This window comes from Pleurodeles waltl, chromosome 4_2 (genome assembly GCF_031143425.1).
Source record: "Pleurodeles waltl isolate 20211129_DDA chromosome 4_2, aPleWal1.hap1.20221129, whole genome shotgun sequence".
NCBI lineage: Eukaryota > Metazoa > Chordata > Amphibia > Caudata > Salamandridae > Pleurodeles > Pleurodeles waltl.
In genome coordinates, this window is record NC_090443.1 from 1038515389 (window position 1) to 1038531124 (window position 15736).

Sequence of the window (15736 nt, forward strand, 5' to 3'; positions counted from 1 at the left end):
GGATACAATGACAGGCCATACCATACCATACCTTACTTTACAACAGGCCATACCCCACCATACTATACAATGAAAATCCATACCATATTATACAATGCCAGGCAATGCCATACCATGCAATGCAATAACAAGCTGTACCATACCATTCAATGACCGGCCATACCATACCATGCCATACTTTACAACAGGCCATACATACTATATAATGACATATTACACAATAGGCCAAACCATACCATACTATATAACAGGCCATACCATACTATACAATGACAGCCCATACCATACCATACTATACAATAACTAATATACAGACAATGGATAAACTGAGAGATGGCCCTGCTCCCTCACCCACAAAATGAACATTTAGTGCATTTCAGACAGGGAATTGAGGGGAGAAAAGAATAATTAAATAAACCAAATTCATAACATGAAATGCACCACAAGAGAAAAATGCCTGATGAAATGTTTTTATATTCTATTAGTGCAAATAAGCATAAATATAACACTTCATAATACACCCTCTTTCCTCCATAGTATACATAATATTCCAATGTATTCATCAATGACATCCATTCCAATTCAAAGTTGATCACATTTTTTGACAAATCATTTTCCATTGGTTTCCCATTGTAGTTGCCATCTAGGCACTGTAGTAATGCACATCCTTAGCACCGAAGTAGCCAACATGTGTTTCGCCGGAACTCGGCTTCTTCAGGGCAAAACCAAATATAAAATCAAAATGCCAATAGCGTCTTCTGTGTGGATGATATACGCATCAATCGCCATCACATCTGGTGTGTCTCAGCACCAGTACCATTCGGTCAAAAGCAAAACCAAATTTAATATAGGTACATCTTCTTGGTCCTCTCACTTCTAAGAATACAAATGTTATGTCTCAAAAGCAATCTAAATCACTCACAGGACAAAATTCTTTGTGACTTCTCCGTACAGAAATATGGAATCACGTTTCCGTATAAGCCTCCTCATCTGACTAACCAAAAAAAAAAAACATGTTGGACTTTTTCCCTTTTGAAAGGTTATCTCCAGTCTTTTTGCCTCCTTCCTCCTAGTTTTTCTGACCTGTTGTTGTTTGCTTTGCCAGGACTCTGGGGACTTTACCACTGCTAACCAGTGCTAAAGCGCATATGCTTTCTGTGTAAATTGTATTGTTGATTGGCTTTCCATAATTGGCATATTTGATTTACTAGTAAGTCCCTAGTAACGTGCACCAGAGGTGCCTAGGGCCTGTAAATCAAATGCTACTAGTGGGCCTGCAGCACTGGTTGTGCCACCCACATTAGTAGCCCTGTAAACATGGCTCAGACCTGTCACTGCAGTGTCTGTAGTTAAACCTTCCCTTTTCGTACATGTAAGGCACCCCTAAGGTAGGCCGTAGGTAGCCCCATGGGCAGGGTGCAGTGTATGTTTAAGGTAGGTTAATGTGTTTCATATGTCCTGACAGTGAAATACTGCCAAATTCGGTTTTCACTGTTGCAAGGCCTAGCTCTCCAATAGGTTAACATGGGGGCTGCCTTTAAATATTATTTAAACGCAGATTCCCTTTGGGAGCAGATAGATATGTGGAGTTTAGGGTCTCTAAACTCAATTTAAAAATACATCTTTTAGTGAAGTTGGTTTTTAGATTGTGTGTTTGGAAATGCCACTTTTAGAAAGTAGGCATTTCCTTGCTTAAACTATTCTGTGACTCTGCCTGTTTTTTGTATTGCCTGTCTGGGTCAGTTTGACAGTTGGGCTATTTGCACCTCTTTCTAGACAGTGACACAAAGGGAGCTGGGGTGTAGCCTGCATATCCTGATGAGCCATCTGCACTAGGAGGGAGAGGAGCAGTGGTCACTTACACCTGAAAGGGCTGCGTCTGCCCTCACACAATGCAGTCTCCAACCCCCTGGTGTGTGTCTGGGGCCTGGCCTGGGCAAGGCAGGATCTCACAAATAAGAGAGACTTTCCTTTGAAGTAGGCCTACTTCAAAGGCAGAAAGGGGTATAAGAGGAGCACCCAAAACCCCTCAAAATTAGATCACTTCTGGAATCAAGGGCAACCTCTGCCAAGGAGAAGAGCTAAGAGCTGAGGACAAGTGCTGCCCTGTCTGTGACTGTGCTTTGTGGAGCTATCCTGCAAGTGCTGCTTCTGCCTGTGGAAAGCGACAAAGACTGGACTTTGTTGTGCATTCCTGCTTGTGAAGAATCTCCAAGGGCTTGAACTGAGCTTGCTTCCTGTTGTTCAAGTCTCAGGGCCATCAAAGACTTCCCCTGACAGCACCTGGACTCTCTGCTGAGACTCCTGCCCTGCCAAGTGGTGCTCTATCCAGTTCCTGGGCCCTTGAAAGGTGAAGCTGGTAGACCAAGTCTGAAAATCCATGCACACCCCGCTGTGCAGGGGAATTTTCGACGCACCTTCCATGACGTGGCTGAAAAAACGACGCGGCGCCAGCTTCGCTGTTGAAATCAATGCTCCACCTGCATCGTGGCTTGAAGATCAACGCAACACAGCTGGAAAAACGACACCCAATACCTTTTAACGGAGGCTTATAATGATGCAAACCCCACGCAGCGCAGTTTTGTGATACCGTGTGACCAGATTTTCAACGCAACTCCGGAGGAGGAACATCGCACGGTCTCACTTGTGAGTTAGAAAGTGATGCATCACTGCCCTTTCCGACACACACTCATCCGTGCGGTGTTATTTTGACGCTACCCGGGTACTTTAAAATGCTAACAACATTCTCTCTGTTTTCTAAAGGATTTAAGACTTTTTTGCTTTTTAAATTCATAACTTGACTTGTGTATGTTGGATTTTTGTCGTTTTGGTCTTGTTTTGTTTAGATAAATATTCTCTATTTATTTACATGGAATTACTGTGTGTGTGGGTACAAATACTTTACACATTGCTTCTGAAGTTAAGCTTGCCTGCTCGAGCCAAGCTACCAAGGGGGTGAGCAGGGGTTAACTGAGTGTGATTCTCCTTTACCCTGACTAGAGTGAGGGTCCTTGCTTGGACAGGGGGTAACCTGACTGCCAACCAAATACCCCATTTCTAACAAGAAAGGATATACACTCCCTTCTTATGACAAATACATTCATTATAATTCCACTATATGTATGGGCGTCTTTCATCTATGTGGACACATAGCCACTCCCTACAACTGATTAATAAAATGCAGAAAGAGTAATACGGTTAAACACATGTTGAGTATATAGGTTACACATACGCAAGGCTGGGGCATTAAATTAAAAGCTCCACGTGTATTTCTGAAACCATAGCCCCCCCACCCCTGCTGTACAGCCAGGGATCATGGAAGGGCTTGACGTAGGTCCTGAATGCCCCAGGGTGGAAACTGTGAGGTACTGCACTCATGGAGTCCACAGCTGTACAGCACCCATGGAGTCCACAGCTGTACTGCACCCATGGAGTCCACAGCTGTACTGCACTCATGGAGTCCACAGCTGTACTGCACTCATGGAGTCCACAGCTGTACTGCACTCATGGAGTCCACAGCTGTACAGCACCCATGGAGTCCACAGCTGTACTGCACTCATGGAATCCACAGCTGTACTGCACTCATGGAGTCCACAGCTGTACGGCACACATGGAGTCCACAGCTGTACTGCACTCATGGAGTTCACAGCTCTACGGCACACATGGAGTCCACAGCTGTACTGCACTCATGGAGTTCACAGCTCTACAGCACACATGGAGTCCATGGCTTCACAGCACTCATGGAATCCACATGTGTACATCACTCATGGAGTCCATAGCTGTACAGCACTCATGGAGTCCACAGCTGTACAGTACTCCTGGAGTCCATGGCTTCACAGCACTCATGGACTCCACAGCTGTTACACCCTCTTGAGGACCACTTTAGAAGTTTAGTTGCCAAGAAAGGATTCAGATTGACTGATGGAGGTGGGAGAGACACCAGACTCGTGCTGCGGGGCACTGATAAAACTGCTGTAGTCAACAGTATCAAACATGGCAGTCGTAGTCACTGCTGCACGGTGGTCAGTGCCATCCTGTACTTCAATGGTGTCTAATATCAGATTCAGACTCTCCCAAGAGATGATTCTCTTCCATATGTGTGGGCGTTTGTCCTGGAATCACCTTGAGGGGCTTCATGAGGAGGGTGTCCCAGCTATGGGCGATTAATGCTCAAGGCCTGTTGGGCACAGATGTGTTTTTTTAGCACGATACTTTGGAGACTTGCAGCAACAAATAATTAATGATCTCTGATATATCCGGGGTGAGGGACATAAGTTGGGAGAAGTCGGGCAATGATTCCAGATCATTTACAATATTAGGAGAGGGAAGATTCCTGATGCCAGGCTAGAGGCTGGACAAACACAGGTTGTACTTATCAATGATCTATGAGGTGCTCCTTTTATCTACTTTATGAATTATAGGAGAGACAGTAGAAGCTGGATGTACGGAGGAATTCAATTATAGAACCAAAACATAATAACAATATAGCACATCGATGTGGCAGCAAGACTTCTTCTCAGGGTGCACTTCGCAGCGCTATTTCCGTGCTCGGATGGCAGGGATAGAGAATTTGAGCTTGTCCGTCTTCACAAAAGCAGCTTTCTTACTGGTCATAGCTGGGTCATTGATGAAGATGGGATAGACGGCTCTGTCCCCATTGTAGGGGATGGTCTTCCCATCAAAGGACAGCAAAATAGGGTCTCCGGGCTTCTGTGGTAAGTAGTCTTTACCCTAAAATAGAAGGAAACAGAACCAGGATCAATAATCATTGCTGCCATCATTGTGACACTTCGAGGACATGTCTGGGAGTGTTGATATCAACGTGACACTTAGGGCCGGATTTAGACTTTGGTTGACAGGCTACTCTGCCACAAGCATAACAGATATCCTGTTAGTGTTACTATAACAGCCATAGGGTAAAATGCACTTGAAATGTTATAGTGACACCTAGAGGTCAGTTCAAAGACTGCTGATTTTCATAGTGAAACGTACATTCTAGTCCATGGAGTGCAGATATGAAAGTGTCACCCACATGCCGCATCAGGGAATGCAGATATTTGTGTGGCCCAAAAGGCAATCTGGAAATGCTGATATGACAGTGACACCTACAGGGCATGTCTGAGGCTTCTGATATTACAGCAACACCTACAGGGCACATCTGAAGCTTTGAATATTACAGTGATACCTTGAGGTCGGTCTGGGCATACTGATATTACAGTGACACCTTGACGTTGGTTCTGGGAATGAAGCTGAAGGCAGAAACAACAAAGAACTGATGTGACACTAACAACTGCAGTTCAACCTGTGAGGCCTGCAATTACACCGACACTAACAGGTACGGTCTGGGAAGGCTGCCAACTACAGAGGCACGTGTTGGCCAGCTGAAAATGCCATGGAAGTAACAGCCTCTAAAGAGAAATAGGAAGTGAGTTAGTTAGAGAGATACAGTGTGTTTATGTGTCAGAGAGAGAGAGAGTAGTACTTCTTGTACAGTGACAGCTACAGGCGGACACTCCGAGTGCTGCTGAAGTAAAACCAAGCATGGTGTTTACAGCGACACCTGCTGACAGAGCCTGGGAGTGCTGCTAAAGTGGCATAACATGGGAGACGGGAGTAACAAAGACTGTGTTTACAATGACACCTGCTGACAGCCTGAGATAACACATGCTGCTGGGAAAGGAAAACCAAAGACTGTGTTTACAGTGACACCAACTGGCAGGGGATGGGAGTGCTGTTACAGTAACACTTGTCATGGAAGAAGGAGAACCATGGACTACACTTACAGCGACACCTCTTGGGAAGGCTAGGAGTGCTGATGAAGTAGCACAATCCACGAGAGAATGAAAAACATGTCTTGTGTTTATAGTGACTCCTGCTGGCGGAGTAAGGGAGTTCTGCTAAAGTAACACTTGTCATGGTGGAAGGAGAAGCGAGGACTGCCTTGACAGTGACACCTGCTGACAGGGACAAGGATTGCAGCTGAGGTATGCAGTATCTTTATTGGATGGTTTCCTTACCTGCAGTTTGCGGTGCACCATAGCTGACATCTCTCTGTCAGCGTCGATGGGGTAATCCTGAAGGCCGAAATACTGATATGCTTCAGTTTCAAATGCTGGAAAGGTGACACCTGAAAGAAGAGACAGAGGCCATGACCCTGGGAATGACATTAGAGGAGGAATAATGTGGAGCTTCTGGACAAGAAAAAGAGGAAAGAGGGAGAAAATGTCAAAGGTGCAGGAATGAGGGCACGGGGAGAAAACTAGAGAGGCAGAAAGATAAAGTGTCAATAGAGGGAGCAGAGGGCAGAGAGTTACAGGAATAAGGAATACGTAAGTGTATATCAGAGGGTCCTGAGACAGAAACAGTATAAGGGAAAGGGAGGGTTGGAATGGGAAGGAAATGTACATGAAGTAGGATATATTCTGCTGGTATAAGGGTTGCATATGAGCCAAGACATCTGCACATCACACCGGCAGGTCTGGGGAAGTATATTAAAAACATCAAAGTAAAAGCAGCCTGCCCGGCCCCAAGTGCGCCCCCACAGCCCATCACATCAAAGTAGTAACTACAGCCCCACAACACCGTAGAGCACAGCACATAAAGCTAGTGTGCACTGCACGAGAACACCCTCACATCCCATCACATCACAGAAGTCACTGCAGCCCCACAACACCTTACAGTACAGTGCATAACACTAGAATGTACTGCATGAGAGCACCCCCACAGTCCATCACAACAAAGTAGTAACTACAGCTCCACAACACCTTAGGGCACAGCACATAAAACTAGTGTGTACTGCACGAGAACACCGCCGCAGCCCCTCACAACAAAGTGATAAAGAGAGCCCCACAACACCTTAGGGCACAGGGCATAAAACTAGTGTGTACTGCATGAGAACACCCCCACAGCCCAACACAACAGAGAAGTAACTACAGCCCCACAACACCTTAGGGCACAGTGCATAAAACTAGTGTCTACTGCACGAGAACACCCTCACAGCCCCTCACAACAAACTAGCAACTAACGCCCCGCAACACCTTAGGGCACAGCGCATAAAACTAGTATGTACTGCACAAAAGCACCCCCACAGTCCATCACAACAAAGCAGTAACTACAGCCCCACAACGCCTTAGGGCACAGCGCATAAAACTAGTATATACTGCACAAGAGCACCCCCACAGTCCATCACAACAAAGCAGTAACTACAGCCCCACAACACCTTACGGTACAGTGCATAACACTAGAATGTACTGAATGAGAGCACCCCCACAGTCCATCACAACAAAGTAGTAACTACAGCTCCACAACACCTTAGGGCACAGTGCATAAAACTAGTGTCTACTGCACGAGAACACCCTCACAGCCCCTCACAACAAACTAGCAACTAACGCCCGCAACACCTTAGGGCACAGCGCATAAAACTAGTATGTACTGCACAAAAGCACCCCCACAGTCCATCACAACAAAGCAGTAACTACAGCCCCACAACGCCTTAGGGCACAGCGCATAAAACTAGTATATACTGCACAAGAGCACCCCCACAGTCCATCACAACAAAGCAGTAACTACAGCCCCACAACACCTTACGGTACAGTGCATAACACTAGAATGTACTGCATGAGAGCACCCCCACAGTCCATCACAACAAAGCAGTAACTACAGCCCCACAACGCCTTAGGGCACAGCGCATAAAACTAGTGCTCCCCCACAGCCCAACACATTAGAGTAGTAACTACAGCCCACAATACCTTGGGGCACAGCGCATAAAACTAGTATATACTGCACAAGAACACCCCCACAGCCCATCACAACAAAGTAGTAACTACAGCCCCACAACACCTTAGGGCACAGCGCATAAAACTAGTATATACTGCACAAGAACATCCCCACAGTCCATCACAACAAAGTAGTTAAGTACAGCACCCAACACTCCTACGACACAGTACATAAAAGTAGAACCCTCCCACAGCCCAGTACATAAGAGCTGCCTTCACAAAATCCGCACATCCCAGTAGCGTGTCCCACCCCACACTATCCCCACAGCCTAGGAGCATGCACTGGCCCCACAATACCACTAGGAGCAGCACTTAAAAGGACTATGCACTGCCTCACCACAGCCCTCTAGCCAATCATGGTAAGCAGTGCGCACTGTCGCCACACTGCTCCAGCAGCCATGCACACATATGGATGTGGTATTTCTATACCAGGAATCTTGCTTCTAGGCTGAAGGCCTTAAGGCGCTATGCTCAGGCCAAACAGCCCAGGCAGATGACACAAGAGTGATCATGGTGCGAGCAAAGGCCAAGCTGTGGGCAGGGAATGGCGCATATTGGGTAGTCAGTTAACCACCCCCACCATATCTACAAAGACATGGCACCCCTGCTTTCTTCCTGAGAGGTGTCCCACAAACTGGCTGACTAGTGGCACACACACATTTGTGCACCACACAACATACGTGGGAGCGTGGTGTCTAGCATACGTTTTGTACAGAAAGGTCCTTTAAGTACAAATATGACATTGAGGCATACTTTAAAACTTCTATCTCATAACAAGTTTGGATAAATAAAAATATTATTTTTAACTACTGCCATGATCTCAAGGAGGCCTAATTTCTTGGTGCAAGGCCCTTGCCATCATTGTAAGTAGTTTGGGCTTTGCATCAAAAACTATAGGTGTAGCGGGGAACTTCCATATACCTCCCATGTGATGCTCCTTATAGCTTAGGGCTACTTCTCAGCAAAAATAAAGTTTTGCGCTGGAAAATAACTCTAATTTTTAAACTTTGTGCTACTTTGTGCTGCACAGAGTTTTAGTTTATCAGGCCATTTTGTATTTAAGATAAAGCAAGTGTGATGAAAATATATATTTTTAGTGATACGCAACCAGACTGTACCTAATGAAAAGCTTTTCCTTTATAAGGACACACTACATAACTCAGCTGATAACATCCTCAAAATGCCACCACTCAAAAATAATGAATCTTTGTCACCATGAATCTTCAAATGACTCCATCAATTGAAGCCAAATACGGGCTCCCAACCACACTTTGGATTTATTGATTAAACAATTTTTGCACACGGTTACAACTCTTTCAGATAGTGCGCTCCCTGGCGGGAAGGCTTGTTTTTTCTTTTGCTGTCAGCCTCCCCCTTGGCTCACACAACAGGAGAGCCCCTTCCTTCCCTTTCTGCAGGTGACACTTAAAGGTTGGCATTATCCATTCCGGAACAGTTGTTTTAAACAAAAAGGATGCAAACTTTTATTGTAAAATTTAAAAAATGAGAACATGATTTCCAATTGATCCCACTCTCCAGCCACTGAGCTCCTCCAAAAGAAATTTACAGGCAGATAAGAATTTATTTTTTTCTTGGCATGTGTGCTTCGTAATATCACGCCCTCTCTGCCTAATCAGCCCACTTGCAAGGTGTCCATAAACAACATGGCAACCATAGGAAATGTGAGGAGCTGAATTCCATTCTGCACAATTATAAGACATCCAGTGTTCCTGAACCCAGATTTTGTCGGTCCCAGAACAACAACCCAATTTTTACAGTGTGGAAAATCCTGCAGGTTGCACCAATATGAGAAAGGACTGTATTGTCGCCTGGCGCTTCTGTGATCCCTGCGTAAACGTCAGACAAGACACCAGCATTCTTCACCCTGCTTACTCCCTCCCTGCACCCCTGAATTACAAGCGCCCCCATACGTTTCTACCACAGTTCTCTGTGCGTCCTCTTCCACTCGCCAGAGAGCAGGTGGTAAATGTGTATGTGGACAGGCTTGAGTTAGTCTAGGAATATCTGGTTGAGGTCAGCTTAACATTTTAATAGAAACAGGGCTGCATCCCAGCTTTGTATGTTAAAAATATATACAATTTTGTATTTAGCAAAACACAGACTTGTATGTTCACACAAACATGTAGTGGACTTTGAATGCACCACATCTATGTCAGTCACTCATGCATTATAACTTGTCTTTTGCTGTGACTAAGACATCTTTTTCCAGTTTTGATTTCTCTGACCTACAACTTCCTAGGAGCTCTTTTCCAAGCAGTTAGTAATCTCCCCCGTCTATCCTGTTCAAAATGATTCACTCCCCCACCCTAGGTTGTTTGTGACAACTATGAGAAGATGAAGATCATTCATGATTCTAAGGCCCAACTTCTGGTTTCATCCTGTCTCGTGCAGCATGTTTACAAGCATTTACGCTTTTTTGTCACTCGTCTCACATCGATCCCAATGATTAAAGAAGAAGAAGAGGTTTCCTCCTTGCTGACCTCTGTGAAGTCCACAGAAGATGCTTGTCCAGTCTGGACTCTTAACATCTTTATCTGTGTTGGTTACACCTACTTTTACCTTCATTCTTAACACGTTTTCATCTGGCACTGTCCCTAGTGGGTGGACGAAAGGGGTTGTGAAAACCCCTTCTGAAGATGTCAAACTTAGACCCAATGGCAAAATCCAAGAAAACCCTCATTTACTTCAGTCAGAAGTCACCAACTTCAGCTTTATAAACATCTTAACACCATTAAGTAGAGTGTGGCCGGAGGAGTTTAAGGCCTGGTTTAGGCCCAGGGACTGCCCCTGGCGCTGTACTGAACAACGCCAGGCAAGGTTACAATGATGGCGTTTCCACCGGCCGCATCTGGCTCTTGAGTTGTCCTCTTACTTCCAAATGAGGATCTTGATGAACAACCTTCCTTTTACTCTGTGCTACCCGAAACTTGTGTTAATGGTACCATCACTTTAAGACTGAGCTATCACTACGTTGCTCTTCCTAAGTCAGCTATTTACAAGCTTCAAAGCGTTCAGAAGATGGCAGTGCGACGTCATGGATTTCAGAACGTTGTTCCGGTTCTCAGAGGCTGGTGGTGAGCCCCAGGAGCTGCCAGTTCCTAGAAGGAGCCATTATAAGGGGCTCTGCTTTGCCCACAGAGCCCGTTATGAAGCGGCCTCCACGCTGCTGATGTGTTGCTACCAAGTCTCAGTGACCCCTTCTCTTTGGCTCTTTCTGCTGCTCTCACCCCCTGTTTTAGAAGGATTCAGTGAGAGTTGAGGGTAAGGGAGTAGGGCATAGTCAGTCTCTTTTGTTGAGTTCTCTATTAGGAATGCGTTCCGTCTTGGTCGGCACAAAATAAAGGACCATTCTATGTTTAGGAAGGCTGTTAAAATCCATCTATTTTATTGACTCTCCTGTAACTTTTCTGGTGTTCGTTTAGTGCCAGGCTGCTTTTATGACATTTGATGCACTTTATAAGTAACTGTTGAGCTCAACGTATATTCTGGATGTATAGGTTTTCAATATATTTAGTGGGGCAGGTGGTAATTTTAGAAGAAATCAGGCAGAAACGAAGGGTTCTGCCTCTTGTCCTTTAAAGATGGAGTATTGTCACCCAAGGGATAGCTTATGTGTTGTAAGCTGGCCTAGGGGTGGACTGAGAGATAGCTCAGCTATGCGAAGCCCAAACATATCATTCACGTCTAACCAGGGCCATACCTCTGCCACCTAAACAAAATGGCTCATTGATCAGTTTATCAGAGTGAAGTGCAAGACAAATGTAGAATGGGCTTTACCTTCTGCCCAGTGTGGGTTATCTCCTGGATGAGGGCTCTGCACAGGCAGTACATCTGCACTTGTGTAGGTATTGCATAGCTGTGCCCTGCCTCTCCACAATAGGGTAGTTTAATAGTGTGGCATCAAAATGCTTGCAAAAGATGATTCTGCTGTCAAACGAAGTCCTGGGTATTTCATTCGGATACAGTGTGTAATAGGTAACCAATCAAAAGCACTGCACAATGAAAGCGCTGCTGCGTGCAGTGATTCAATGACAAACGGGTAACCATCTTACCAGCGTGGTACCTCTCTTCTGTCCATTCAAGAAGGTCCCTTTTATTGCCCAGGCTAGGCTGACTGCTGCCATCAGCATGGACATTTAGTGCATGAATTATGTAGAATATGGGAAAACTTCTTGAAGGCTTTTTGGAGAAATGTATAACAAATGGAGCATTTTATACTGCACACTGCCTCTGCAGTGGGTTTGACTCTATGTGCTGTGGGCTTCAGAATTGAAGCATGGCTGTTGATAGTGTAACATACGCTATTAAGGGGCACAATTTCTGTCTCTGTTGAAGTGACACATGCTAAGTGTTCTGGAGGGTAAAGGAACACTTGTATCGTTGGCATGCTAGAACACCATTCATTGCAAAGGTATTTCAAGACATCTACCTTTTTTCGCAGTTTTTTAGGCATGGTGGCTTCGTGTGAGGGAGTGGCTCAGTTATCTAATATGAAAACTGATTAATATGGGGTGCTAAGAAGATCAATTTTATCTTGATTTAAAATAGCACAGAGTAATTCACAGGAGGTGATGTTGCCAGAGCAGAATTCCAATATTGGAGTTGGTCTGTAATCGGACTAATTTCAGTGCTTCTGTTTTACTCTGTGTCGTGGAATTGCCGATAACGCAAATTACTGCGGCTCGTATAATTAAGAGTAATTTGGGGGAACATCCTAATGCAGGAGCACAATTAGCGAGCGCGAGCAGCTGCTCAAGCTCACTATTTGTGTCCTGCTGTATTTAGCACTATTTCTTAGTGCACAATTCATACTCACATCCATTTTGGATGCAAGAGTACATTTTGTGCTAGGAAAATATTGCTAAATGCAGGGAGAAAGTTGAGGGAAATCCTACTCCAAAAGCACATTTAGCGAGTGCAAGTAGCTACTCACGCTAGCTATTCGCGTTGTGTTATATTTATTTCTATCTTTTAGCACAGAATGCATCCTTGCATCCATTTTGGATGCAAGCGGGTATTTTTATGCCAAGAAATAGGGTTAAACACGGAATTACTCTTCTTGTGTAATAATCTTGCAGAATGATTAGGAAATTCCACATGATTACACAACACTGAATTCCGTGAGTTACACCCACCTCTAAATGTCAACTATTGGTACTCACTTATTCAGTCAGAGGAGGAACGGAAGAGGTATTAGGAATAATACCTGAGACTTGCCAACCACACATCCCTCACATAGGGTCCTATAACCAACTAAACGTAATATTGTGAGACGGGTACATGGGTGCAGCCTCAAACAAGTATATGTTGCAACTTCCAGATGAGTTGAAGGAAATGCGCCTTTAGTCAACTGTCAGACAGCAGCGCCTTTCTGGAGATGGAACTAAAAATAATTCATGAGCTTATTGTCAATTAACACAACAGATTTTCTGACAATTTGCAAAAAGTATTGTTTACTTGAAATAACCTTGGTAAAAACTAGTTGCTTTTTATTGAAATCTGTAGAAGCTACTGTTTAGCTGTCAAATCACACATTCCCATAAGGGGGAATGTGTGTCAGCAGATTGTAAACATTGTCAAATCCACTAAAACATGTTTCTTGTAATCATATTGAGTAAGACCCATTTATATAAATTGCACAATTTATCACTTGATTTCCTTGCATTTGCATTAAGGTGATCTCTACCCCATTTCTTAAAGTGTTAGCCCCGCCTATACTAGTTGTCCTGTTAAGGTCAGGGCCTGTTTCTGTCCGTACGGCTGAACAGAGCCTGTCCCTTTACAGGCACAATGTGCGGAATAAGTACTGCTGACGTCACGTTGTGGTAAAGCACGCGCGGGCCCGCTGAGCACCTTCATTTTATAATGCGCATTTTAATTTAGCATTTCTTTTCTGATGGTGACATTTTACATGGCTTTTCAATCACGCAATAATGTACTGACAATTCATTGTACATGCAGCTTGTTTGTTGCAACGGTTGCTGCCATCCAGTCTGTACACTCCACCCTTGGTTCAGCACACAGAATGTGATGCACAAGTATTGTGATTGTCCATGGAGACGGCTCTTCATGTGCAGACATATCATAGCGCCTGTACCGCTGACATGGTGCCACACAAACAGTGCTTGTATTACAAAAGCTGCCTCTATGATACATTCAGCAGAGGAGCACTTCCGATAAGACTAATCCGGAACGCGGCACACAGTGGCTGAGATGCAGTTTTGCTGACTCTGACCTCTATCCTGCACAGGACGATAGCCTACACTATACCAGACCAGCTTCCTGGTACTCCCACTATGCTCTCAATAGAGCAGGTAGTAACAGATAGGAGTGCACCAACATAATAACACTATCATGGTTGAACATTTTATCTTTTTCACCATTTTAGTGATTTTCATAATGCTGGTTGCCATGCTTTGTCTCGTTTGCCTAATAATCGCAGTCCATGTTTTGTATGCAAGAATAAGATTGTTGCAATAAATGTTCTGAAAGTAATGTTCGCATCATTCCTCTGCCTCAGCTTGGGTACGCAGTGTGATAACGAAAGGGTAGATCTGTTTTCACGATTTCCTTGGGAATCTGAGTAGTCATGTTCGAGGTTGCAGATACCCTCTGGTACTGCTGTGTTTAGGGGCACAGATGGGCCACTGTGAGCTAACTAGGAATCGTGTCAACATTTCCTAATGATATAGGCAGACTAAGTCCCTATGCACTGGTGTTTATGTTGACCACATACACAGTCCTACTTGATTCTTAGAAACCGTATAATAACGTCACCTCTGAGCCAGGTAAGACGACCTGAGAAACCTGGCGTTCTTTGAAGAACTCATGAATGAGAATCAGCTGTAGCAACCCAATAAAATATCTGGAAATACCAGTTACTAACAGGCTTGGACTCAATCCCAATTGTGCTGTTCACATACACACTGGCGTATTTACCTTTGATAATAAACCCAGCCAACAAAGTGGATGACATGTTAAGACATGAGCAAAAACTGGTTTGTCATTTTGTTTTCAGTCATGTGATAATTGCTACTTCTTGATGACTACACAATGCCCTGTGCACATAACAAAATCACACATTTCATAAACCACAAGATCCTAGGGTTGGGCTGTCATCAGACCTGCAGAGAGAGGCCAAACATTGAATGGGTGCAGAGAACGAACTTAGTGAAAAACACTGCGTACAGAGGCACTTACTCCTAGTATTTTAAATAAAACCCCAGGACAAAGCACTACACTGGGTAGGCAAAGATCCTCCCTGCTTTTCTATCACCCTAGAGACAGGACCCCAATACCGAGAGGCCAAGAATAGTTTGGGCAAATGGAATAAACCCTTTTCAGCACCCAGATGGACATGACTCAAGAAGAGAGAGCAAGGGAGCTTAGAAACTATTTTCATCTAAACAGGGGGAACCCTTTGAGGAAGGATGAATGACTGTCGGGGGCTCGGAGAATTAGCCCCCTTGCTGGTGACGTGTTTTGATATAGATATGTGTTGAACCCCCAGCCCCACCTCATCTAGTCCTCCCATTCAACTTACTGCCACAACACGGACGGCTTTGTAACACAACTTCTCTTGTATGTTTATGCCAGGCCTTTTTAAGAAAAACAAAATACATGTGTTGGTAATATTTAACCTATGACCTCATGGGTATTGCTGGAAATTAGATCCAGGCGTATACATGCTTCGGTGGAGAATTTCCTTATTTCTCTACTGAGGCCAGTAACCTTTCTCATGATTCTTGTTGTATTACCAGGCCTCTGAACTGTTCTGCTGTGTATGTATTCCTGCGGTATTGGAATAAGCCCATCAAAGCTCCATCCCTTATTACAGACTTGGGCTCAGATTTATTAAACTTTGACGAAGTGCAATGCAGGCACACATACATCATGGTGCAAGGGTGCCTGAGTTGCCGGACAGATTGTTTTTGTGTAGG

At 44.5% G+C, this 15736-nt stretch overlaps 1 protein-coding gene across 1 annotated transcript in view; it reads right to left on the minus strand.

Annotated features, from left to right (window-relative positions):
* Window positions 1-454: 454 nt before the first annotated feature.
* Window positions 455-15736, minus strand: part of LOC138293670 (N-acyl-aromatic-L-amino acid amidohydrolase (carboxylate-forming)-like) — a 29418-nt gene continuing 14136 nt past the window's right edge. The window contains exons 5-6 of the mRNA XM_069232974.1: window positions 6018-6127; window positions 455-4731 (exon numbers count right to left, since the gene is read on the minus strand). Coding sequence (XP_069089075.1) covers window positions 4537-4731; window positions 6018-6127 — 305 coding nt within the window. The 3' untranslated portion in view covers window positions 455-4536. The remainder of the gene's footprint in view (window positions 4732-6017; window positions 6128-15736) is intronic.